The sequence below is a fragment of the Anser cygnoides genome, chromosome 19, assembly GCF_040182565.1.
Source record: "Anser cygnoides isolate HZ-2024a breed goose chromosome 19, Taihu_goose_T2T_genome, whole genome shotgun sequence".
Taxonomy (NCBI): domain Eukaryota; kingdom Metazoa; phylum Chordata; class Aves; order Anseriformes; family Anatidae; genus Anser; species Anser cygnoides.
Window position 1 is genome coordinate 3,766,073 of NC_089891.1, and position 27,001 is coordinate 3,793,073.

Consider the following 27,001-nt stretch of genomic DNA (forward strand, 5'->3'; position numbering starts at 1 on the left):
GGTTTCTGTCAGAGAGCGGCCGGCGGGAGGCCGCCGGTGGAGGGGGACGGGGCCGTCGCCGCCGACGCCTCCCGTCAGCGAGCCCCGGGCATGCGGCAGCTCGGCAGCCCCGGTCCCCGAGGGCATGGGCCGCGGGAGCTGAGCCGCGGCGGAGGATGAGCCAGGCGGGCAGCCCGGCGAGAGCCTACGATTTCCTGCTGAAATTCCTGCTGGTGGGCGACAGCGACGTGGGCAAGGGCGAGATCCTGGGCAGCCTGCAGGGCGGCGCCGCTGAGTCCCCCTACGGGCACCCCGCCGGTGAGCGCCGTCAGGGTTGGGGTTAGGATTTAGGGTTGGGGTTGGGGTTAGGGGCTTCCCCCTAACGGGGAAGGGGCGGCTCGGGCTGAGGGAGGCGGCTTTGGGTGCGGAGCGCCCGGGGCCAGGCGCTGAGGTGCACCTCGGGGGAGAGATGGGGAAGAGGATCGCTGAGGTGCACCTTGGGGGAAGAGGGTCGCTGAACGGCTCGGGTTGGAAGGGACCCCAAAGGTCAGCCAGCTCCAGCCCCCAAAATGGAAATCCTGACAAAAATCTTCTAGTAAAGGAGCTCTATTAATCAGCAACCGTATATGCTGTGAGATTGCTTTCACTGAAAGAGCAGAAAAGGAGGTTTTTCTCTCCCTTTTCTCCCCGTCATGTTTTTCGTTCCAGAAGAGCAGCCCTTTAAGACCAAGGTTCACGTTTGCAGCGTGTCCTTTTGCTTCAGCTTTTTAAAGGGCGACACTGAAGAGCCTCCTCCATGCCAGATGTGTTCTCTCTGCAAAATAAAGAGTTGTGCTCATTGCAAACTGATGTAAAACTAGATTATAATGGCTTTGGTAAAAGGGATTTTTACTTTCTATCTCTTCCTAGTCTTTTCACTTCCCCAGTCTGTTTTCCTAGAGCACAACTCTCTAATCACAATTTTCTTCCTCATGCAAAAATATTGCGTGGGATATTAAAAAGCAAGTTATGTTGTAAAATTACCCATTGCTTTAAATTACTGCTAGCATGAGTCTGTGACTGGTTAATTCATTTGGAAGGCTTTGCATTGACTCAGGATTTGTTATTATGGTGGGTTCATAGTACTGATTCAAGGCAAAGGAGTGGGTGGGGGAGGAAAGTTCTTTGGATGATTGCTTATGAGTCACATTGCACCTTGAAGGCATCAGCATGCATTTAAAGCTGTTTGCCTAGTAGTTTTGCTAAATTACTTCTTGGGATGGTTAAGTCTGTTGTGCTCTGCAAGTGGTTGGAGAAAAGGGTTAGAAGCTTGGGGAGAGCGTGCTGAGTCTGGCTCCTTCTGTACACGCAGTCTAAGTTTATAAATTCTTCTGCTGAAGAAGCACTTTAGTCTCCAATATATCTTGACGTAACAGAGAGAGAATGTTTGACCTGCTCCCAAGCTCATAGGTCTTTGGTCTTCAGCGTGTAAACCTTGTGATACTTGTGCTTTGCTCTTAAACAATGTTTAAATTGCGTGGCTAATGCTATCTATGTGAATGTATTTCTTGACAGCCAAGAAATACAAATGTTCTCTTAGAATTATTTAGTAAGTATTTAACGTGCAGCTTGGAAATTCTTCATTGTTATTAATAACTTTAAAATATGTGCATACAGGGTTGTAAGTGCTATGCAGAGCTTCATGGACTGTAGTCTTTTCATCAGCTTATTTATCAATCTTAACTATACAAGGTTAGAGAAATACGGTAATTCAGGTCCTCACGAGCTGTGCTATGCAAAGGTCTATGTTTCACAGAGAGTGAAAGGAGCTTTTAGCCAGGAGAAGATGAGCATGTCTGAAAAGAGGGGTGGGCGTTAAAAGAGCAGGGCAGATAAAGCAGAGGATGTAAAAGGAGACTGTAATGGAATATAATCTGATTTTACATTTTGTGCAACTAGTGTCATAATTAAGAATTTTCTTAGCATACTGAGCTCCAGTGTTTGCACGATCGTAGCATACCACCGCATCTCACTTAAGGAAGGATGTTGACTTAAACAGTGAAAGTTTGTAGAAAATTATTGTCTCCCTCTTAATCCATTTCTTTATTCTTTAATGTATGATGTTCTCAAATGCACCAAACTTGGAACGCTTCCGAACTTGCCCAACACCGCCCAGTTTATTTGGGGCTCTGTACCTGATAGCCCTTGTCTGCCTGGATCCCCTCAGCCTTTCCTCCATCACCTGAGCGTGACAACATAGGATGCAGCTGCAGGGAATCTGTGCAGGCTATGAAAATAGAGATGCAGGGAAAGGGAGAGAACTAAACATCCTGTTGGTGTTATGACTCTTTTATTTATTTAATTTCAGTTAAAAGCTTGATAAACAGACTTTTTTTTTGACTACTTTCAAGTCCTTAGTTCACTGGCTAGGAGCTTCCAATTTCATAATTGAACTAGGTCTCTGAATTGGAAAGTCTAGGAATATGATGGATCCAGTCAAAATGTGCCACCTGTATAAGCTTTGAAATGACAAAACTTTGTTGCAGAGCTTGATGAGAGGGAGTAGCTTTGATAGGCTCTGGAGGGGACAAACGATGCAGTAAGAGGTGAGAGAAGAGTTCTGAAGAACTTTGAAAATGAGAAGGAACAACGCGATGAAGGAAGGGCATTTGGGCATTTGTTTGAATTTGAACATTCAAGACAGAATTTGTTGTTTACAGCAACATGAAAGAGGCTCTTCCTGCTGCAGTAGCTTCCTAAAATTGAAGGTGAGAATATGAATGTTGAGAAGTTTGGGAAGGGTGGTTGGGATGCAGACACGGGGTTACAGTGCTGGGTTTCAGGAAGGACAGCAGTGCCTTAGAGCTGAGGAAGAAACATTAGAATTTAGCTTTGGTGTAGTGTTAGGGTCCTTTTCTGTGCAAAGCGATGGAAGGTACTAGCAAGATGCACTGCAGCGCTCTCAGAAGTAGACACAGACTATTTTTAAAGGAATTATAGGAAAGGACAAGGTGTTGAACAGTGTGTGACTGCTCCTTGGGGAAGGAGGAGAATCCAAGTGAGCCCCCCAAGACTTTAAGAGAGGTTGAAGAAAGACTAAGTGAGGGTGGACACTTCAGCGAAGAGGGCTGCTGGTTGTCTTCAGCAGCATCAAAGACAGTTAAGCAGACAAGGAGAATGAAGATAAAGTAAAACCCAGAGCTGACTAGAACAGTGTGTTGTGTTTGTTTTGGTTTTGATGTGGTGGTTTGCTTTTTTTCTGTTTAGCCATCAGATGCCTGAAGGCTTTTTCTTTGGCTATGAGCTATGTAACTGTCTCTTCTTGTGTGTATGGGCTCAAACTTTAATCATATAAATAACAAATTAATCTTTCGCAGACACTTTCTTAACTTGTCAAAAATAAACCTGCCATCTTTCTCATTCCTGGGAAAATACAGCATCATATGTCTTACTCCTTTTTTGTCAGTACACAAAAGTGATATAAAATCTGGAGGCTGGGAGGCAAGCCAGCATCGTGTGATCAGTCAAGTCCCTGCAAGCTGCTGCTGGTCCACGACCCATGGCATGAAAGCATTTGGCACGGTACAGCTATTAAGAAGGAATACAGTCTCTTGGTCTCTAAATTCTTCTTAATGACCAAAGGGCTCTGGGTTGGAAAGAAGGGAATAAGCTTTGTTAACGTAGCAAAGTACATACGGACTGCCATGGAAGATGTGTTGGTGAGTGTGATTGGCAGAGATGATTTAGGAAGCAGTTATCCTGGAGACAGGCGGGTAGCAGTAAGGTTAGTGATCTGGATAACCTGCCTTCATGGGTTTCCCACATTTTGCTCAAAACTGAAATTACAATAGCTTGGACGCACTTGGTCTCTCACCTAACTGCCCAAAAATGATTTTAGAGAGCTCAGAAATTTTGCTTCTAGGTATCATTAATCTATCAGCAGAATATATTCAGAGGAAATAATTGCTTCTAGACTAGAACATAATACCTGAGATGTGCTGTCACTAGGTAGAACAATATTTTGATGTCTTAGGCTAACAGATTTTTATTCAGCTCGATTCTGTTTTTGCTTTCATATTGAAATAGAGAAAATTGTGCTTGCAGTGAGACTGTTCAGTGCAGGGACTGAAAGGAACGATTGCTCAAACCTATGTCCTCCTACTCCTTTTCTTGCAGGAACATCAGGTTAAAACTGACAAATTCTTTCATCCTCTCTCACTTAGTGACCATTTTATGTCCTCTTAAGTTCCTGTCACAGTTGTTTGTCTTCCCCTGTCCTTAGGTTGAGAACTTCCCGGGTAAGGGTTGTCTTATTTGAATGCTTAAAAAGATGCTGGTGTTTAATAGTTGTTGGCTTTAATCGTTGGCTGGGATGCTTGTCTGCTGCTTACCTCCGCACAGACAAATTTTTAGGTCATGTTGGCCCTTCCTGGTATCTTGCAAGCCTAATGCAGAGGTGAAAACCGTTCTTCAGGGTAAAGGAAGGAATTCACTCTAACTAAAATTAGGAAATGGCCATACTATTAACATGAGAAGTTAAAAGGCTTCGATTTGTGAGCTCACCCCCAACAAGACAGCACTAATGGAGGTAAAATGCTTCCCACGCAGGTTTGCTTTTAAGTTTATCTGTTCTGTCTTCATAAAACTGTGGTTTTGAACATGTAACTTGACTGAAAGGAAGGGGAAATAAAATTGTTTTCTTACCAGTGTAATGATGAATAATATGCCTTGTTTATCACTGACTTACTTCAAAGCCATTACATTTTCCTAAATACAACGTGATCTAAAGATTGCAATAGAAACTGATGACAGCATCATTAGGTTTCAGTATTTCTTTGCACATCGCACCAACTTTTGGGGACAAGCTTGAGGAAGTTCTGTAGGATTTCTCAAGCAGAAGAGTTATTTGAATTTGCTGAGAATCATTCTATGGGTAAATAAACATACTTCCAAGCTAATTATGGTTGCCTATCAAACAGACTAGGCTTTATCTCAATGTGCAAGGAGATCAAAAAATGATCACCTAGCTCTTAAGAAGTAACTTTTTCTAAAAGGTTGAATATGCATGAATGTTTCCTCCCTCAAATTTTGTTAAAATCCTGTTGTATGCCCAACTATCTCTGTAAAAAAGGGTGTAACCTGCATTCTTGTGCAAGGAAAAGCAGGTGAGGTTTGCTTTCATATGCCAAGTTTAAGTGCCTAAAAGACATCTGGTTTCTTATCTCATTACTATAGGCTTCCGTGGCATTGCTGGAAAGAAATACCTGTTTCAAATAAGGCATCCAACTTATTTTGGGATGAGCCTGTACAGCACTAATGGAGCTGGCTCCAAGTCTGTTGGTTACAACTACCCCTTCAGTGTGTAACCTTACAGGAGCTGTGCTGACTGCTGGAAGAGGATGGTAATGCTAGGTTGAAGCTGGTTCTGAATGCCAAGAAAGTTCAGTAAACAGAAAGAGCTACCCGCTCTGTACTTGCTCTTTTCCTTTCACTGTGTTTGAAACAGAAAAATAGAAATAACTCCCCCTTTATCACCATCATTAGTTGTATTTTGTCTCTTCCAGGGGACAACACTGCAGAATAGCAACACTGCAGTCACTTAGGAGAGGTGTGTGGTAGCTGAGAATGTGGATCCCAGCTTGTCTCTGTTGCCTTTGTTCTTACTTGGACAGAAAATTTGCCCTCTGTAAGAGAAGAAAGCTTATAATCTAATTGAGATTGGTTTTCTTCTTTGGTACTTTTCATGTACCTTTCTCCCTCCTCAAATCTCAAGTTTGGAGCCTTATGCTAACTCCTGCGTTACTTTATCATGCTAAGAATTGCCCGTCTCGTGAGGCCAGTGCATAATGTTTTCCCTGATATGTGGCAGCAGACTTGAGCACCACTTTTTTTCTTTAACTCTTTGTCTAAAGTGTGGTAAAGGCTCCTTTAGCGTTTTCTGTGATTGTCAGGTCCAATGTAGTTGGTTTTCTTGGTTTGTTTGTAGTGTTAGCTGGTCTTGCGCATCTGTTGAAACAATGAATGTTCACCTGGCTTGATCCTAGGCTTGCGTAGCAGTTTATGGGTTTTCATATGTTTCTTTGAACCTTTCAAAAATTAGTTTTGCTTTATTACACACTTTCTTCTACTCAACCAGCTTTCTTTGACTTAATATGCTATTAATATTTCTTTGACTTAATGTTACTCAGCAACTCAGGTGTCCTGCTTACATCCATCTCATGGTCAGCAAGAGTTACTGCCTTATGATTTCATGAAGGTCAGGAGCTAGGTCATTTTACGGGGAAGTTTTGAACTCAGTAGGTTTGAAGTACTTTTCTCCCTAGCTCTCTCTTCACCGTACCAATGCTGGTGGATTTTTGCAAGGGGTGGGGAGAAATTGACGCTGTGTGCATATGTTCAAATCAGATATTTGTCTAACTTGTTCTTTTTCAATAGGTGTCCTTTATGTCTCTTAACAAAGCCTATTCAACAGCAACAGCAAAAAAAGACCAAAGAAAACATAATTTTTGGTCAAGCATATTATTTATTATTGTGTTGTATGGTTTCAGAAGGAAGGAGCCTTGAAATCTTGCAAACCATGCAAATGTTTCTCAGATTCCTGCCTAAGAGCAACGTGTACTCACGTGTCTGAGTTTGATATCTGCTGTTGCTATAAGTAATACTTCAGATTGTTGTGGCAAAAGAGACTACAGCTTACTTTATTCTTTGTCTTTCTCATGCCTGTTCAATAGCTCTGTGTACTGCCTGTCTCCAGTTCCCTTGGGCTACTGGTGTCCTTTTTTTTCCCCCTAATTTTTCACAGATATGCAAGAGTGGGAAAGTGACTTAAAAAAATAACAATAATACCCTGAGGCTCCCAGACAGGTGTGCAGCATGAAACAAAAAGTCCAGGTTATTTTGAAAAGTGGTCAGACTTCAAAGTAATTGAGTCCTTTAAAGCTGCTTTGGCCTAACCAAAATCGTGTTTGCCTGTGCCAGGGTGAAGTTTTATAACCAATATGTTGGTTAAATTACATTTACATATTTCTTTAAATTTGTTTTTGTTCTGGGAACGTAACGAGAATGGAAAATGGGATTAAGAGTAGAAATTGGCTAGTGTTAAAAGTTATATTTGCATGCCATTTTATTCAGCTCTTCTGGATTTTGTTTAACGTGAGACTGAAAATATGGAAAACTGGTGCAGTATTTACACAAAATACTTGACATGAGCTAGTGTTTGTTTTCATCCATATCTAAATCTGTTGATACAGTGGAACACATCTGGACAAATAATTGTTCCATTTTTTATGTTTTCATATGTTGCAACATGAAACTATGAACTGGTTAAGTAGGCAGATGCTCCAAACTGCAAGTTCATTGGCTAAATGAAGCTGTTACAGATAAAACACTGATTTACTGACATATGTTAAATGTCCATTATTGAGAAAGGTAAAATAAACTCAGTACTGACTATAATCTAGTATTTACTTGGAGCAAAGTCCCCAAAATATATTGTTTTTCACAATTGGTTATGTCTCTACACTGCCGCTCAAATCTGTGGAAAGTTACAGGCTAATTATTAGGAAGTTACACTCTCATGTTGCCCAGGAATGGAGAGGGTTTAAAGGTCCAGAAACCAGCATCACTCCCAACCTTACAGGAGCTTGCAGCAAGCAGGAAAGCATCCTCTTTGAGCTGGGTGGGGTAGGAGGAGGAGAGTGCCATCGATAACAGGTCGTGCCAAGTGACAAAGCATGCTGAACAACAGGTGCCTTAAGGCTTTAATATGATGCATCCTGCTCTTGGTGTAATTGACTTCTTGTTTGATGTTGATGAGACCATAAATCTGTCTGCATATTGGTAAAAGGAATACGTGTACAGTGTTCAGCAGAGACTTTCTCTGGATCTTGTTGGTAGTTCTTTGCAGGAGGTGTGTTTTTTTTTGAGCCCTGAGGGCTGTAAAACTCTAAGGAATTGGTTCTTACAGTGTTCAGATTGGCTGGACCAAATCTCCTAAGCGTGCTCAAGGCAAGGTGAGAATCCTATAGTACAGAAAGGTAACTGTTTGTCATCTGGGGAAGTAGAAGGATCTAGCAGTGAAAACACCCTTACACACAGACAGAAACATTTGTCAGGTCAGTAATTTGTGGCTGCTCTGTAGGCACGTAAACAGGGAAGATTAAGGATTTGGGAATCATGTTTATTATCGGAAGCATGGAAATGGGAAAGCTGTTTATTCCTTGTGAAATACAGTTTTGTGCTAAGCTGAAAGCCGATATAACAGCTTTACAGTTTTTATTTGTTGCATGGGATTTGCCATCGAAGGGAAGGCACTGTGCAGAACCAACAAGTGTTGTCTGGAGATGGAGGTGGCTAAGCGATAGGTGGTGAGCATGACGTAGCTAGGAGAGCCAAGGCTGTTACTCCAGAGTTACCTTGGACATTAAAATGTTTTTGGAACATTGGATTTGGAAGTAGGAACTGCTAGTTTAACATACAGAGGTGGAGTAACTGTGCTGAGAATTTCTAGAATGGAGATTTGCACATGTCTTATCAGGCACAAAACAAAGTGCCTGAAGCTGTTTTTAAAATAGCTTAAGTGATGGCTTGAGTTCATGAAAAATCAAACTATCCGGAGTATCTCCCAGTAAGTTATTTTTGGATCTCAGTTTCATATTCATATAACATAAACTCCCAATGCCATCCATATCTGTTTTAATTGTGTTGGTTAAAATAGTACAGGTTCTTTAAGTGTGCTTCAGCACACAAAACTGTGCGGAGAAATGTGTTTTTATACACATGGAGAAATAGCTTTTATAAAAAGCTATTTTCGTTCTTGGGTCAGGAGAGGATAACCTATTTAATAAAAAGCCCCAGTTATTAATATATGGCTAGTTCAAGTCCCGCACGTGTGATTATGTAAAGCTAGAGAAGACTGAACATGCGACAACATTTAAAAGCGAGTTGCAGTCCAGGAGTGACACATTTGCCCCAGATGAATTGCAGCTGATCTCTGACACGTTCAGAAGCAGCCTGACCACTTGCGTTTAGTGACCATAATTTATTTACTGGGTGTTTTTTCCAGGTTTGTGGTTCAGACTTTACCTCTTCCCAGCCCTCACTGCAGTTTCATCCCATGCGTGTTCGGCACAACTTGGCAGCTCGCATCTCACTGTTACGCTCCTGCCATTGCTCTCATTTTTCCTCTGGCCTAAGCCTTCATGCAGTGAGCCCTGCCCCGACCTCACCGATAGGTTTTGTTGTGATCTTGCATCAGCAAAGCTGAAACAGCAAAGAATGCTTCTGTGCTCTGAAAGAATATACTGAAGGAATGGTCATAAGTCTATTTGAGGATTGTAGGTTTAATTTGCCTGTTATTATAGAAAATGAACCATTATAGATGTTTGTATGAAACAGAAAATATATTTGTATTAATAAAAAAGCAACAGTGTAATTTAAAAAAGGGGGGGGAGGGTATTTTAGTCCATAGACTTTAAAACAAAATAACTTATCCCTTCAAAATTTTTAGAGACAGTGATGTGTTAATGTAACTCCTGTGCCCTTATACTTTATTTGTAAGCTGACTTTATGTGGTGCCTTAAAATGGGATATTTAAGTGTGTGAAATATGAAGCTGCCAGCTGGAAAACCCAGAAGAGACCCAGCAGGTCTGGCAGCCTTTTTAATGCTCACTCAAGTCCAGACTGAGGAAAAGAGGCTCATGTAGCTGATGCATTCAGTGGAGTAATTGAGTCAATATAAGGAGAGTTGTGGTGCAAAATCTTTACATGGATAGCTGGAAATGTATATTTCCATTCTAGTTGTTTTTAGCAAGGAAATGCTATCCCTATTCACTCTGCATCACCTCATCAGTCAGGGCTCTGTTCTCATTTTTCTGTGTTTGCTTTTGTAAATACACCAAGTGATGTTTGCATAAAGCACAACCTTGACTTTTCAAACCACTTCAGAATTAGAAAATCATGGTTCAACTTGAACACACACCTGGTAAAATAGAAGTGTGATAAATGGAATTTTAATCAAGTTCATAAACTCTAAACTTTTAATTTTATTCTCCTTTTCAGTTCAGATAAGAAACAGCCATTATATAGAAAGATGTTAGTCTTGAAGCAAGAAGATTCTAGAGTCCAAGAATAATCGTAGCATAATAATTTTTCCATGTAAATACTAGTTTTTGTCTCCAAACAGGAGTTTAATCCAATGGTGTTTGAGAACTGGAATTTTATAGGCAGTCTTTTCACTTTGACTTCAACATCTGCAAGATAGGGTAGTTTTATGCAGAGGACTACGAGAAAAGTAATTACATAGCTTTTGAGTGAAGAAAAGTCTGCAGTTCTAATAACTTAAATGAAGTTTGGCCGCAGACTAATGAGTCACCTCTCTGGAGAAAAGAAGGCTTTGCAAGGGACCAAAGAGCAGCCTTCTGGTACCCACAAGGAGGCCATTGAGAGGACAGAGATGGGCTCTGTAGGTGGTGGGAGCTTAGGAGACAACAGATCTAAGTTGAAACGAGAAGTTCAGAATGGGTAAGAGGAAGAAACTTTTTTTTAACCACGAGGATGGTCAATCTGTGAAACAGGTTGTGCAGAGGGGTCTCCAGTTCTCTTAGCTGATCCTGGTTTGAGTAGGAGGTTGAGCTAGATGACATCCTGAAATTGCTCCCACCTGAAATTTCCTTTGTTCTATTCCAATGAAATCAGTTTATTTTAACGTCATGGAAAATTGAAACCAACTAAATGATGGGTGGAACAAGAACTTTGTATCAGTAATGTATAGCCTGTCTTTCTCCTTTAAATCCAAAGAAAGATTGCTTGCTAGCATTTTGTGTTTTTCTCCTGGAAAAGGAGTACAGTTATAATTTTGGCAGCTCTTCTGCTGGAATATCTGGGGAGGAGAAGAGGAGAGAACTGGAAACACAATCCAAGTCAGACTTAATTTCCTTCATTTTCATAATGGGAGATTCATTGTGACTTGGTAATTCCCCGAGTTCTTGTTAACATTACCTGTAAAGCCCACTTTACCGCAGCATGTGTTTTGTGTGGAATTTCAAATTGAAGAAGTGCAATTGGTTTTCTGTTTGGAGGCATAGTTTGAAAGCTCTTCAAATATCAGAGCTTTGGAAATGGTGGCTGTATGCTTTCTGGAATATAGTTTTTAAGCCGCAGTAATTTTTAAATAATGCTATTAATTTTAGTCTTTGGTATCTTTAAAGCAAAATTATTGCACTTACACCTACTTGCTGTGAATTCCAGCTTTGATCTCTAGTTATTCATAATAACAGAATTCATTACTTGTTCAGCACAAAGAATTATTTTTCAAGTAAACTTTTTCCCTCTTTGAACATGCAGTGCTTCATGGGGTGGGGAAAGAAATTATCTTTTTTTTTCCCCACTTTCTGCCTACAGTGGTACTTTGGATCTCTTGTTCTGTTAAAGTTTACTACTTGGTGACAAATACTGCTGCGAATTCTGGGAGGACTGATGGCATCCTGTTTTTTGGGAGTTCTTTTTGCAAATCTTGGTTATGTCACATATATTTCATAATATACAGCAATATGCTTCTGAAACAGAATTCTGATTTTATAATTGGTATGATATATTGATATGCTTAACTGCTAGTGGTGGCTTAACTTTTCAGAAGCATTTATTTGAGACTTGATTTAAAGCCTAGGGAAATTCTGGAGAAGTTTCCAACTGTTCTCAGTGAGCTCCTAGGCGCATCACTCATAATAACGGCTACTGGATGGTCTTGGGATTCTTCTCATGCCAAGTATTTTTGAACTGGTTTATTGCTAATGAAGTGTCAAGACAGAAAAGGTCATTGTTCTCTTTTGGAAAACGTTGTAAAATGTGAAATACTGCATCTGGTTTTAATATTTTATAGTAGTTTTGAAGCTATTCTTCCTTCCTGATTCTGGCCATAATTCAACCTAGCATTCAACATATAAGTGAGAGCAAGTTCTGCATGGCCGTTTCTCATTTCTTTCTTGATTTGTAGATTTTGTAAAAGATATGTACCCTGCCTTCTGCTCTTTTCCTCATGCACCAGGATGATTTGTCCCTACCCGCTAAGCTGTTGGATAAAGAATTACTGCACCAGGAAGATATCCACAAGCACTAGGAGCATTGGACGATCAATTCTTACCTAAAACCTATTCCACTTTTTTTCTGGTCAGTTATCATAGCCTTCCCAAGCTTCTCTTCATGAAACTTTCCATGGGTGTGCAGAGCTCCATGTCATAGCCATTGCTTGAGCTATGAGCACGTTTCAGAGATGTGAAACAATCATGTTTGAAACTTTGTTGAATTGTGAGACTGTGAATGATAGACTGCCCTTGAGAGCTGATGCTCTCTGAAAGTAATGGAACAGGTTTTTAGGGTGCTTGCTAACAACATGCCCAATATATGCAAAGGAGCTCCTCCTTCATGATACAGTCCAACTCTTGTAGGAACTGGTGAACAGCAGCAGCAGTGAGAAGATCGCATGGGGAGGATTATTATTATTTTTTAACTGTGCTTGATAATAGAGAATTTAATTTCTAATGCAAATTCACTGGTGCTGCGTCATATCACAGGAAAGATGACCATCAAATGGACAAGAAGTCCTACACCTTTGATGTCGAAGGAAGGCATGCTCCCTTTTCTAGAATTTGACTGTTAACCTGTTTTCCTTCTCTCTTCACCTCACTCAAGCTGTATCCTTTTGAAAGCCTCTGCTCCTTTCCTTGGTCAGTTACAGTTTGGTCGCTACCTGTCCTTTGCCCTTTGCCTCTTGGCTGTTCCCCCAGGTTCCTTGCTCTGTGTTTCTGGTCAGCTCCCCTGCTCAGCCTCTCCTCCTCAGTGTCTTGTCCCTGCTTTAGCTCCGTCTTCATCCCTGCGTCTTTGTCAGACCGCTCTTAGCACGTAATGTAGTGTTCTGTCAGGTCCTCGTTTCTGTGTCGAACTAGTGACAGCCATTCCAGTCTGGTCTGTAGCTCTGGAGACCCTGCCTTTTCACACAGATTTGCTAGTCAGTAGTTTGACATGTGGGGCTGTGCAGTAGCAGCTGGATCGAGATGCAGGAGAAGATTGATCTGTAAGGCACCGGAGGTGTTCTGGGATCACTGAGCACCATGGGCTCCTTGTTTCAATTTAATTTTTCACATCCGTGGAGGAAATAAGGGGATGAGGAATAAACATCTCACTTAAGAGATTCCTGGGACTGATAGATGAATCTCTTCCCAACTTCTTTCAAACTTATTAATAAAATACGCTGAAGTAAAGGATGACACCCTTCCCCATAATGCTAATAATAGCATTCCCTTTTCCTGCAGTGCTCTTGTTTATAAACAATAACATGTTTATATATCGTAGCTTTCATCTGAGGATGTAAACTGCAACTTGTAGCAAACAGTTGAGTTAACAAGCTTACCATATGCCTCTGATATCCTTTTCTTTTGGAGGAGTGGGAGAAAGGAAATGATGAACTGAAGCTTGTAGTTGCTGCTTCTTCCTGACCTGGAGGATGGGGACACTTCTCTTTCTTCATGTAAAATAAATTTAGACAATAAAAGAGGCTATTTATTTGTTGACAAATGCATTTTAAGACAGACAAAAATGGAGTATGATCTCAGAATCTTTATTTTCCTTTCCTCTTAACATGAATAGAAACTAATTGTTCACAAGTTCTGCTTAAAAGTTGATTGTTAGCTGATGTCAAATAGTGTTTTCTTCTTTCCGAGCAACTGTCTGCTTTGAATGTGTAGTTTTTCATTTAGCTATCTTAGCAGAAATACTGCAAACTAAGGTATGATCTTAAAAAAGGAAATAATGTATTGAAAAAGTTGTTTGCATATCCTTTTTGGGGGAGAGCATGATTTAAACGTGCAAAGTGTGGTCTTTAGTTTACTTGCTAATGCTGATAATAAGAGAGTGAGCAGACACTTATTCAGGTACTGCTTCTGACTAATTAAATTCTGTGGCTTGTACAGGTTTTGGAGTGGTTCAGTTGTTAATTTGGTTTCCAAATTAGTACTGGAGGTAGGCCATAAAGTTGCGGCGAACTTCTTACTGCCGTGCCACTTGCTTTGATTCTGAGGACAACCATCTGGACTAGAGCCAGCTAGAAGTGCTCAAGAGACCTTCCGATTCTGACCTGATGCCCTAAAAACGTGCAACCATAGAAAGCTTCAGTGTAATCGTTAAGGATCACTTGGATTTTTAAAGATGGCTTTCTTATTGGCATGTCTGACCGTAAGCAAAGCTAAACGTAAAGCTGGAGCTGTCTGATAAAAATCTCTTACTTTTGAAAATAGATGGGAAAATTGTCACGTCTTTAAAATGAGTGAATTATGTGTAAGACTTAAGTGTAATTGTGGTTTATGACTTGATTGAGTTGAAGAAGACAGTTTGTATCCAGAATTTCAGTGTCCCCATTTCAATGTGAATAGGCAATCTGTGCTTTTCAAACAGATGGCTTTTATTGCAGTAATTAAGTGTAATACAAGAGCCTGGAATTTGGAAAATGATGGTTATTCTGAAATGGCAAGCAGAAGGCAAATATGACTGTCAGATAACCTGACCTTTGTGCTCACGTGTCAAAAGACACGGACCAGTTTTATTGTAAGGAGTTTATCTTTGCAGCAGGAGGTTTGAAACATTGGGCTTAGTTTTTAAAGCTTCAGTGATTTTTGAGTCAAAAGCACGATGTGGATCCATTTGCTTGGGATGATGAATGGAGTCGGAAACTTTGTTACTTGTCAAATATATTTGAGATAGTCACAGCGGTGTTCTGAAGAGAAACATTAGGCTGTAACTTTTAATGTATATGAAAAAGGGGATAACGGGAAGCGATGGGGCCACTGAATTCTCATCATGTCTGTGAGAAAATGTTTTTAAGCACTCTCCAAAACCTAAAACTATTTTTCAAGGTGTGGCCAACAGTCTTTGAAGGATGTTTTCAGTGGACTATGTTAAACATAGACCCAGAGTCCATCCCTTTCCCCCCCTGTTTTGTAGAATCTTAATTTTAGACACAGAAACAGACAGTGGGAAGGAGACGTTAATTTGTGTCCGAGGTAACTATTATTGAATGGATAATTTGGACAAACTGATGGAGTGAGTGATTGCTGGAGGATGGGTTTAGCGTGTTGTAATCTCTGGAAGGCTGTCAGGCCATGGAGGCAGGGAGAGGGAAGGCTTTTTGGTGTTTTTTTCTTTTTTTCTTTTTTTTCTTTTTTTTTTTGGTTGGTTTAGTATTGTTGTTTATGTTATTTTGAAGTAATGAAAATGCATTTTAATTAAGTCCCAAACTTGCTAATCTTACATTGAACATCTCCAGGGAACAACATGCTTTAAACTTTAAAGAAGGGATAAATCTTTAAAGAAAGGATGAATTGAAAGGAAATAAAAGGTGGAATAAGTGGAAAACAATAAAACCAATTCTTGTAGTATATGTGAAGTAAAATGTAAGGGTACCCCAGGTTCAGAGACAAAGTAATGTGTTCTGTACTTTCTCAGATATGCAAAGTGTTGTTTGTAGGGACAAATGTAGCACTGAACGAAATCTTTCACTGCAAAGCAGTGGTTAAGGTTTGTTTGTTAAATTGAAATACAGATCCAAAGAAAACTCAGAACAAGCTCCAAAACATTACAATATTAGGCTAACATTTAATTCCTTTGAAAAATTGGAGGGACAAGTCTGGGGTTTATTCTACCTGTCTTATTAGCCAAATATGACCCATGGTTTGCCTGTAGTCAGTTGTGTTCAAGCTTTGTTCAAGTCGAGCCAGTTCTTCACTGCTGCAAAGCTAAGACTGGCTGGTAGTCACACTGTCAATCATCGAACCTCCGTTATTAAACCGAGCAGAAAAGACTTTTGGCTAACTAACATTGCCTTTGCTATAGTGCAAAATGAGCAATGTAAATGATTGCAGGATACTGCCCTAAAGAGACACGTTGGGAAATTCAGGAACACTGCTATAAGCTTCGGGAGAAACAGGAATTCACAAGAGACCTTCAAATAATCGGTGTTGACATGACTGCAGTGTAGGCAGTGAAGCATAAGTGATAACACGGCAATGGCCACAAGGCAGCAGCGCAGAGAGGATGGCTTCCTCTTTAATGCAGTTGTTACCAAACAGCCAAATGCTTTTTTGTAAATTCTACTCCATTCCTGGATTTGGTAATATTTCAGTTCTCTAGCTACTCATTTTGTGTTTGAGAGGAAAAAAATATTAAAAAGCAATTTGATTTAAAAAACCCTCCAGCAAGGGGTGCGGCTTGTTTGAGGTTATTTAATTTCGACTTGTGGCTTCAGGTAGATAATTTTGATTTAAAAAATTATACAGAAGTGTTAAGCACTGAGAGGTTTTTCTGGTTCACTTCACAAAGTTGAATTATTTATTTAGCTGCCTTTTTCTCCCCTTTCCTCTATGGAGATACTTTTCATCTGTGTATCCCAACAAAGCTATTCTGTCTTACTAAATGAGTGAATAATGTTCTGGAAGGACATTTGATTTGTACAACAGCACAATCCACATCTGTTGGTCTCATTGTTATAGCTGCATGCTGTTCCTGATGATTCATGTGAAAAGACTTTTTGTTTTGATTCTTAATCAGTGGTAAATGCTAATTGCAGCGATATGCAGGTTGTGTTATCAACTGCTTCTATCTGTACAACAGCTGAAGAACACGTTTCTGAATCTACCTCTTCAAAAATCTTTTGAGAAACCCACAAACCCCAAAGAGAAATACATAGAAGATGGGTAGTGTATTTTTCAGGCATGTCTTATGCATGTCATCTAAGGAAAAAGATGTGATATTTTGCTTTATATGCAGCTAAACAAGAATGACTTGCAGTAGTGTGTGGTCCGTAGTGCCGAGCACGCTCAGCTGTGTATCCTCCAGCAATGCAGTACTGATTTTTCTGTGTTTGGTATGTCTTTAAACAGAATGATGGATGTCCAGTCCCTGTGTGGGATGTGTCACGGTTTGCTAAAGATGGTCTGTGCCTCTTCATTAACTTTAAAGAAACTAGTGGAGGTATTTCACCCTCTGAGAAATATCAGGGTGCTGGAACAAGTGCTATAGTGATATGCAGGGTATGCTCTATGTTTTGTGTTTTCAAGAATTTCTGAAATGATGAAACTTGTTCTTTCAGTGCACAAACAATTTTTATGTCCTGGTCTGTTCAGTGTCCCAAGGCTTTGTCTGTAGGTTTGATTTTTAAAAATACTTATTTCTGCTTGTGGTTTGTGGATTTGACTGTTTCCTAATCCTGCTGGAGAACTGGAATGCTTTGACTAATAAATGAAAATAAGTCTTCTGAAAATTGCTGTTTTTTTTTTGTTGTTTGTTTTGGTTTATTTTTTTAAATTCTCTTCTCAAATGCACAGATGAGAGCCTAAACTAGAGGCAGGAGACATTTCAATTCACATTCCTGCAGCAAGCCAGAGGCTTGGAATGCCCACTGTTGCTGTAGGTGGCCTTTCAGCTCGGTGTGTATCCAGGAACTGCAGGTTGGTACGGCACCAAACCAGTCTCTGATTTGGGTGGACATGCTCAGAAGAACTCATTGCTGCCAGCCTAGAAAGGGCTGCGTCAAGAGAGCTCGTTCTAATATACTCCTACCTGACAGCAGCATGTCCTCATCAGTTTGTAAGAAATGGGAGGAGTGGAGCTGTAGGCAGATGTGAGTCAAGTGAAATATCCTGCAGGCAGTGAAGTGGCATCGTTGAAATACGGTTCCTGATAACATGTGACTGAACTACGGATGTCAGTGCCTCTGTCTTCCTGCTTGCTTACCTTGTCTTCGTATCACACCAGGAGGGCTTCTTTGAGCTTGCTTTCTGTCATCTCTCTGGTCATTGCTAGCTTCTTCCTTCCCAGGACCCTGGTAGCAGTAAATTCCTCTTGCCTTCCGGTTCTTAACAAATGCCCTTGCTTTCAGGACTATGAGTACGCGTTTCTTTAGGGCTATGGCAAGGTGACTTACTCCTCTGTTGTGCTTGACCTTCAGATTGGGCAGATGTTTAACAGTTTCTGCTCCCGCTAGAAATGACATAAACTATGCAACAAGTTATGTCAATTAATAGTTAAAAATACTTTAATAGTAGTACAGTGCAACTGTCCTTTGAAATCTGTTGTTTTAAAATCTTTCACCTTATGAAGTCCAAAGTTGCTCTAACTCTACTAATAATATCTGCAAATACAATATAGAAGTAAAAGCATTTTGCTAATATTGTTATTGTTTTGACTACTAGCTATTTATTCTACAAATGTAAACTTCTACACTTAGGAAGCCAGAAAATTAGTGGAGTTATTTGTAGTGGAGATAAAGAACCTGGTTCAGTGGATGCCTTAGTACCTGTGTTACAACAGGTATCCTATGAAAAAGAATCGACGCTATTGTGCTATGTAATAAAAGCATTCACAGTCCCTTGGAATCTAATCTGGAAGAGAGATTGGTGATGGCTGTTTACAAATGAGTTGCCTTGAAACTGTAACTTGGAAATGGTGCACTGATCTCTGGGCAAGAATTTATCCTAATTTTTAACTAGGAGAACATCTCCTGAGGTAGGGCATCCTTCCTTTATTTCAAAGAGTAACTGTCTTGTGTTTTTTAACTCAGTGATTTCAAGTTTCTGATTGCTTTCATAAAATGGGCTCAAATCTCCTTTGCCCCAGATGGCATTTGCCATGTGCAATTGAAAAATATGCTATTTGAGCAGCTTAGAGTGGTGCAAATTTTAGAAGAAGCACAAAAGCAGCATCTCTTTTCTTTGCCTATTGCTACCAGGAAAGCTGACTTGGATGGCAGCTGTTACCTTGCAGTAACTTCTGTTTGGTAATTTAACACCAGTTCTTTATTCCGGACCTAGTCTTAACAAAGTCCTGTCCTTGTGGAAAGGGAGACAGGTACAGCTTCCTTTTCTGTGACTGCTTATCATGTCAGAGCCCTTTAAACCTATTATTTGTTGTTGGTAGAATTAGAGGTAGCTGACTAACAGTGTCTGCTTTTGGGGCCTCTTCATGACAGCTGGTAGCAGGAGTTGGCAGTACTCGACCTGAAGGAGCAGCAGGAAGTCCATTTTGTGAACGTGGTGACCACACGGTGTTTGCAGGCAGAGAGCAAACTTCCTGCGTGGTCGGTGTCTCTGCAGAGCTGTGCTTGAAGCCAGGACAGGTTGTCTGTTGTTGTTCATGTGCCATGCTGTGCTGAACTCTTTCTTGGGGAGAGCAGTATAAATAATTGGTATGATTCTTATTGAACTTTCAAACTTATTTTTCTCCACTTAAATACAGCAAAGAAATAAAATTTAAAAAGCTTGTTGGTATGCATTTGATATGTGCATCAATACAAACCTTGATATATAGATTAATTTTTTTATTCTGGATGCAGATGCCACCCATAGTGATGAACCTTAGGCTTGTTTTACCACAACCCAGTGTATCCAGTAGCTGCAGAGACTCCCTCTAGCCTCTACGCGCAACTACTGCAATCTATATTTGTGCCCCAGCAGACCCTCCTGTCTGGCTGATGGGGATGCTTTCAGATCACCCAGAGCTGTCGCTGTTTGGACGTGGAAGTGGCAGGGCACCAGGAGCGCTGCTCGCCTGGCAGCTCCAGGCTCCTGCCCTTCCTCCTGCACCTGCTGCTGAGGCTGGAGCAGGATGGCAGGCTGGCAGCACAGCAGGCACTTGAGGTGTTCCTTTCTTTTTCAAGTGCTGGTACTTCCACTGCTTTATCAGTTTGTTGCCTTCTTCCTACCCACCAGTACTCTCCTGGGATGCAGTGAGTTTCTCCACGCCCCCACAGTGTTTTGTAATTGTCTGCCTGCAGCAAGGGTACAGGCAATTAGCAGGATCATCTTCACCACTGTCATCCCTCTTCCTCTAATGAAGATTTGCTGAAATCTTTAGTAGTAATTAGGACACTCTTCCCCATGCATTTGTCTTTCCTTGTTAGTGTGTTTTTCTCACCTCATTTTGTTTATGCTCAGAAAATAAAACTGTTTTTCAAAGCATGAGTCTCGTTACATTTCAGTACATTTTCAGAGATTTCATGCTTTTTAAACTTCCTTTGGAGGACTCTGTGAATAAATGTTCAATTCAACAAGTTACTTGGCTTTGTCACAGTTAAGGAAACGTGAGAACATATCTAACAGTGAAACTGTTGCTTGGCTGCACAATGTGAATACTGAATGCACGCTTTCCAAATAGCATTTAATAAAATAAAGGCCTCTCTTTCTTTTAATGTTTATAATTATGCACTTTGTGGATGCAGTACTGAAGCCCAGTGTTCAAAGCCATTGACCATTGGCATGGTGGTGGATATTTTCAGAGGTCAACTGTAGCTACATAACTGCTGCTGATTAGTTTTACCTGATCTAATGGGGGGGACAGGAGACACCTGTTTGCCTGTTTTGACCAGGAAAACAGCAAAACTAGACTCCAGATTATTTTTACTTAGTTTAAAACCTGGGGTATGCAAGGTTAGCATTAAAAAAACTAATATCATATGTCACTGATGATTGTTTGCAAAGGTTGTAAGGTGCACAATAAAGATGTAAGCTAAGCTAAATGCATCAGCGTGTTGTTTATTAATTACATTAATAGATTAAGTAATGCGTGCATGTATAGATACATCCACTTCTTGCACTATCTACTGCTTTTATGTGAGGGGGACGTGTGTACCCCCTCTACACCAACTCTGTAAGAGCTGTCTGTGAGTTAGAGGGGATAAGAAAGGAATAATAATAGAGGCAGTAAAGCTGAGGAGCAGAGGAAGAGAATGGCATTTAGTTTGCAACATACGTTTGAGAGGAGAGGCTAACACCTACGCTTTTCTGTTGAAAAGAAATAAAACTTTAAGAATGTTATATTGTCATGATAATGAATAAAACAGATTGGTTATCAACATGAAGGCAGCCTGAGAAATCTGCTCTGATTTCTGGACCTTGCTTAAGTAATACAAGGTCTTCAGAACTTTATATGAACAAGTTATTCTCCATATTCACTTCATAAAGTACTAATGAAAAATGTTTTATTTTATGGTCAGCTTCTTCAAAGTCTGTAACTGTCTGTATGTTGTGCACGTGCAAGCTGATCTAAGATTTCCATAACTGTTTTCCCCTCAGGTATAGATTATAAGACTACAACAATTCTTCTGGATGGCCGACGAATCAAGCTACAACTCTGGTATGTGTTCTGCATTGCCTCATAACTTATACTTCAAAGAAACAAAGAATATAACTCTTGTGGGCATGAGGTCTCCGTTATGCTTCAGAAATATTTAGCCAAATGAGGAAGAATGATCCAGATAGCTAGCACTTTAAGCAAGTCACTTACTTAGTCTTTACCTCCTTTTTCCACCTATTCCATGTGTAATGGGGAACACTACAGTTTCTGTCTATGAGAGATGCATAATAAATGCAGAAGGAAGGCACAAAAGAATGCAAAATGACTTGTTACGATTATATCATTTTCCTCCAAGAAATGGATGATCTTGTACCAATTCATGTTGGTGTTTATTTTTATTTGAATTTTTTTTAAAAAAAATACTTGAATTAAATACCTGGATGCCTGTCAGATTTATTTTTAATTTATTCCATGTTGGTTGTTTTTGCCCTTAAGAATTTTAAGGTAACATTTCAAATGTTAAATGTAATGATGGATAATAGTACTCTGCCATATGGTGTCTTGATTACTTGATATTTTGTTCACCTATTTTCTTTTTCTTCTTCTGCCTTCCATTTTATATAGCTTAGTAAAAATGTAACATAAAGCTCATCTGAGAAGCAGGCAGGAAGGAGATGTCTTAATCCTTTCTGTGAAGGGAAAGGATGTTCTTTGGACTCCTGAAAATAACAGATTGGAAGTGTTTCTACAGTTGAACATATTTTTGTATATGTGCCTTGCATTTGAAGATCTGTAATCTATCTCAAAAATTCTGTATGGAATTTTGTTTCTTACTACACCCTTCACTATCAACCTGATTCTGCACTCTTAAAAATTTTGCTTCTGAACACTTCATGCAGTGATTTTTTGTGTGTGCATGATTTTCCAAAAATCTATGCTCTCTGTGTCTCTGTAAAGATTCCTTCATCATGCTAGGCTCATGATAAACTATTGCTACTGTAATCAAGAATTTTGTGTTTTTCATTAGTCTCCTTGGTGATAGCTATTGTTTCCTCCCACTTTTCTTTTGCTGTGAAAACAGAATCTTTCTTCAAGCTGAGCTAAATGCAGTGTCTAGTGGCATATGTTGTACACTTGACTAGTAGCCTTTGTTTTCCAAGGGCAATCACAAGAATAAAATTTGATGTTCTTGTCCTCTCATCCTGAGAAATCTGAAAAATGTAGAGGAAAGGGCAGAATGCCAGTGGGGGGAAACTGCTGAGAGCAAGAAGAGCTCTTATACATTAGTGATTGCTATTGCATGACTAATGGAATAAGAGCTGATATTGATCTGTACAAATGAGTTAATCTAGCTGAACTCTTAATGTAGGAGGTCACCTACTTCTTTTAAATATATATTTTAAATTTATTTTCTTTAGGGATACATCAGGGCAAGGGAGGTTCTGCACCATATTTCGGTCATACTCAAGAGGTGCTCAGGTAAGCTAAGTACATCTCAGTGATGGGTTATGGTTGTTGGATGAATGAAAGCAGTGTTAGCGAACCATTGTGACGGCTTCTGTAGCTCACTTGTAGACTGTCTGCAGATCCACTAATACACTGAAGATAACATGAACCTTGGGAAATAACAAGGGGCGGGATTCTCTTTTCTGAAAGGAGAGGGAGGGGCAAAAATCAATGAGATTGAGAATGAAGTTGAACCAGAAAAAAAGCGTGCTGATATATATTCTCAGGTCTTCTTGTTGGCTATATTAACAACTTAAGCCTGTTACCATACTTTAATCATGCAAATAAATATGCTAATGCTATTTTTTTTAATTGTGTGCCAGGTAAGACAAATTGGTAACACAGAACTGTGAAGAGTAATGGGAGAATATGAAGAGTCAAAAAATATAATGAAGTGTAATGAATTGTAATGAAATGAGTTTGAAAAACAGACACGCTAAAAGTCACAATAGCTTCAGATTTCAAAGTATTGCTGTTATTCATTATGTGTATTGGTTCTGATGAGTTGCATAGGTTATGTTCCAGAATAGTACAGAGCATTGAATCTTCAAGCTACAGATTGTGACCAATAATATTTATTTGCTGTTACTCGTGTGTATGATCAACAAAAGTTGTCCACTATAAAAAGAAACAGTTACCAACACACACGACACAAAACTAAGTCAGGTTTTCTGCCCCTTACCGTATCAGTAATCTACACAGAGAGATGGCATGGTTTCTTAGGATGTTGAGTTTCTGCTCCATTTAGGGTTTTCTCAGCATTTTATAAGATAATTTCAGAATCAGAGAATTTGCAGGTAGTGTTTTCTGTGTTGTGACTCTGTTAAGCTTGCTTTTTTTTTAATTATATATATATATATTTTATACAGGGAGTAATACTAGTGTATGACATTACCAATCGTTGGTCATTTGATGGAATTGATCGATGGATAAAAGAAATAGATGAGGTAAGGTACAGTCCCAGACTGTCTCTAGTCTGTAGCAGATGACTCAGACTGACTGCTTATGATATTTTCTGCTGTTTTTACTGGCATTTGCAGGCAGTGCTTACTACAGAGTTATCCAAGATGCCAAGTTTACCATTTTGTTTCTATGTTTATAATTCTAGAACGTAGGAAACATATCGACTAAAGTGTCTGATTTCTTTAAAGGTGTTGACAGTAGGCATATGGAGGGCAAAGATTACATATTGTAGTCCCACTCTTGCTATGGATTTGCCACATCATCTGTGCAAGTCTCTTTTCTCTGAGGAAGGGATGTTTTTTGATCAGAGAATCATAGAATAATTTAAGCTGAAAGGGACCTCTAGCGATCATCTTGTCCAACCTGCCACTTGGTCTTTAAATCTTGAAAAAGCTTTTGTTTGTTTTAATTGATGGAAGGGGGAAATGTGCTAAAATTCATTTATTTATTTATTTATTTTTTATTTATTTATTTATTTATTTATTTATTTATTGCTTCTCCTTCCTCAGCATGCTCCTGGTGTACCAAAAATCCTGGTTGGAAACCGCCTTCACTTAGCTTTCAAGCGCCAAGTATCTACTGAACAAGCACAAGCCTATGCTGAGAGGCTGGGCATGACTTTTTTTGAAGTCAGTCCACTTTGTAATTTCAATATTACAGAGTCCTTTACTGAGCTAGCAAGAATAGTATTGATGAGACATGGAATGGACAGACTGTGGAGGCCAAACAAGGGTAAGCAAAATACACTGAAAATATTTAAATTTAGTCCTAGCAAAGGCTTGTGGTTCCCTTAATATAAAATAATTTCCAGAGTATGATTACTTGGCTGACTGTTGCAAAAACACCAATAAGTAGAACCTGGAATCTTGTACAACTAGCTTTATAAACAGAAAAAATATATATGCAGGTATAACCTGCTCTGGTTTTGTAGGGGATAACAAACATATTTTTCCTAGATCTTGCATTCTCAATCATCTAAGTATTGTGACATAGCTAAGAAACTGAAGCAGTAGATTTTTTGAATAATACAGATGTGAGAAAGGATGTGGGAGGAGAAATAAGAATTCATCCTAAGAAGTAAATCATGCATGCAGAGTGCTGGGTATGCTACTGCCATGTGGCTGACAAAAGCGTGTTGTTATAATGCAAGTTTTATGTCTGTTTTTAAGTACTGAGTCTGCAAGACCTTTGTTGCCGTGCCATAGTTTCCTGTACCCCTGTGCATCTTGTTGACAAGCTCCCTCTCCCTGTTGCCTTAAGAAGCCATCTCAAATCCTTCTCCATGGCCAACGGCCTTAATGCCAGGATGATGCATGGACGCTCATATTCCCTCACATCCAGCAACATCAATAAAAGGAACAGCTTAAAGAAAGCTAAAATTATCCGTCCGCCACAGAGCCCACCAAAAAACTGTACAAGAAACAGCTGTAAAATTTCTTAAACTCTGTGAGAAAAGGAACCTGGATGGAATCCCTTCATGTGAAGTGTTGAATGCAAGGACTTCTTGTTTAATAGTTGAGCATACTCTATGTATGTATCCTACTACACTGACAAAAATAAGAAAAATAAGTCCTTTTTTAGAGCTTGCTCACTACAGTAATGCTGCTTTGGAATGAGTGACGTGTTCAGTGCAACTGAAAGGATGAGACATTTTGCTGTTGAACTCGCATACTGTATTTTAGTTTCTGTTGTGCATGATGCCATTGTTTTCACTATTTGATGTGTTTTCCTATAGGGGGTAATTATCATTATATTGAGTCCTTAATTCCATGAAATCTGGGAAGTGACTTACCATGTAATTGTATAAAATCCTGTCATTTTGCAAACAATTCAAAAATAGTTGTATAAAAAAGTCATTGGTTTGCATATTCAGGCAGAGGTTTTTAAAAGCAACATATACATTGTAAATTCTACAAATAGCGTGACAAATTCTGGTAATACTGCAATTGTGCATTTGGATATTTTGTAAAGCTTCCTTGATAACTTCAAAGCACTAATTTAACTAAGCTAAAAATGTGTATATAATTACTATGCACATACACAACAAGGTTTTGTCCCATTAGTGTATGTAATGGATTTGATAAAGTTTTTGGTATGTTATTTAATACTTCAGAGAATTAATTTGTGCTTTAAATACTTATTTTTCTGTAAAGAAAAAATAAAATACATTTTATACCACTGTATAAGAAAGTTCTAGGAGGAAAATGCCAAAGACACTGCAGTTAAGGGAACATGACTTGAACTGCTGCTTTATAAGAAAAGAGCACTATTTAAAAATAAATAAATGTTTCTGGAAAAGAAATCCTTTTATGTTTTCTTTAATTGCAGAAGGCTGTCTTTATTTTCCTTTAGAAGAATTTGAAGAACAATATACATGAATTAGATGCCAGGAACATGAAGCCATCCTGAAAGAATAATGTAATGCTTTTGATGCATCTGTCTTCAAGAGTGTGAGCTCAAGTACGGAAGCATAATACACAGGTCAAGTCTTCCCCCTCTTTGTGAAGAATAGTGTGACTTGTTCTCCTGAGCAATAAGAGTCCTTTGAGGTGATGGTGTGATTTGACCCCAGTTTCTTCTAGGTGTCTTCACAAATGTGAGATACCATCAAGTTAAATATAGATATTCCCCCTGAACCGGACTGGATCTCCACAGCCTCTGTATGTGAGTAGAGAAAATTAAAACCATTATAAAAGGGCTTAGTTATGTCATCACCTAGACCAATAAATGCAACATTACTTTAAAAGAAAAGCATAATCAAAACCACATCTTCTCATATCTAAAGACTAAACGGCAAAACAGTGCAGTGTAAGGAATTTCTGTCGGATTGGTTTCTTTGCTCCCACTCCCTCGGTGACAAGCAGGCTCCACCTGCTGGTGTGAGCTTCACAGGGAAAGCTGCGTACATTGACCATGCATAGAAGTGCTGCAGGTGTCGGACAAAGCTGTTGTGCTGTAGAAGTTACATCCCTACAGTTTAAGGAAACATCCATAGCAGCCTCTGGCTACAAGAAGCTAGAGCTGAGCCCAAGGTACCCATTCTTTGGGACTGTTCTGGCTATGTTTGTGTGCTGGATGAAGAATTCTGCTGTGCACATTTGTATCCTGTTTTGATTAAGTTTTGTTTAAATCATTATCTTGGTCCCTTCAATCACTGGGTCAATAGCTTATATCCTTTCCATATGTATGGTGTAGTTTGAAGAGCTAACAGGAGAGACTATTAACATGAATGTGTGTCTTCAGAATGTGTGATTCAAGGTCAGAATCTACATTCCTTCTGCTAGTGAGTGTAAAGACATGCCAAAGAGAGGCTAGAGCAGAACTCCCAAATGTACTAAGTAAAGTCTGAGCCTTTAGGTGGAGATTTTTTTTAATTAAAAAAAGTAGGGGGGGAGGGTGTTTTTTTCATGTAGGAGGTACCAGATATCGTGACTGTCTGAGAAGACAAAGTATTGTGGA

General features: G+C 39.5%; 1 protein-coding gene across 1 annotated transcript; it reads left to right on the forward strand.

Annotated features, from left to right (window-relative positions):
- Positions 1 to 25,859, forward strand: RAB40B (RAB40B, member RAS oncogene family). The gene is made up of 6 exons (XM_048075992.2): positions 1 to 297; positions 21,073 to 21,133; positions 22,492 to 22,552; positions 23,449 to 23,526; positions 24,052 to 24,274; positions 24,712 to 25,859. Exons 1-6 carry the CDS (start codon positions 156 to 158, stop codon positions 24,981 to 24,983), a joined length of 837 nt encoding a protein of 278 aa, XP_047931949.1. The 5' UTR covers positions 1 to 155; the 3' UTR covers positions 24,984 to 25,859.
- Positions 25,860 to 27,001: the final 1,142 nt, after the last annotated feature.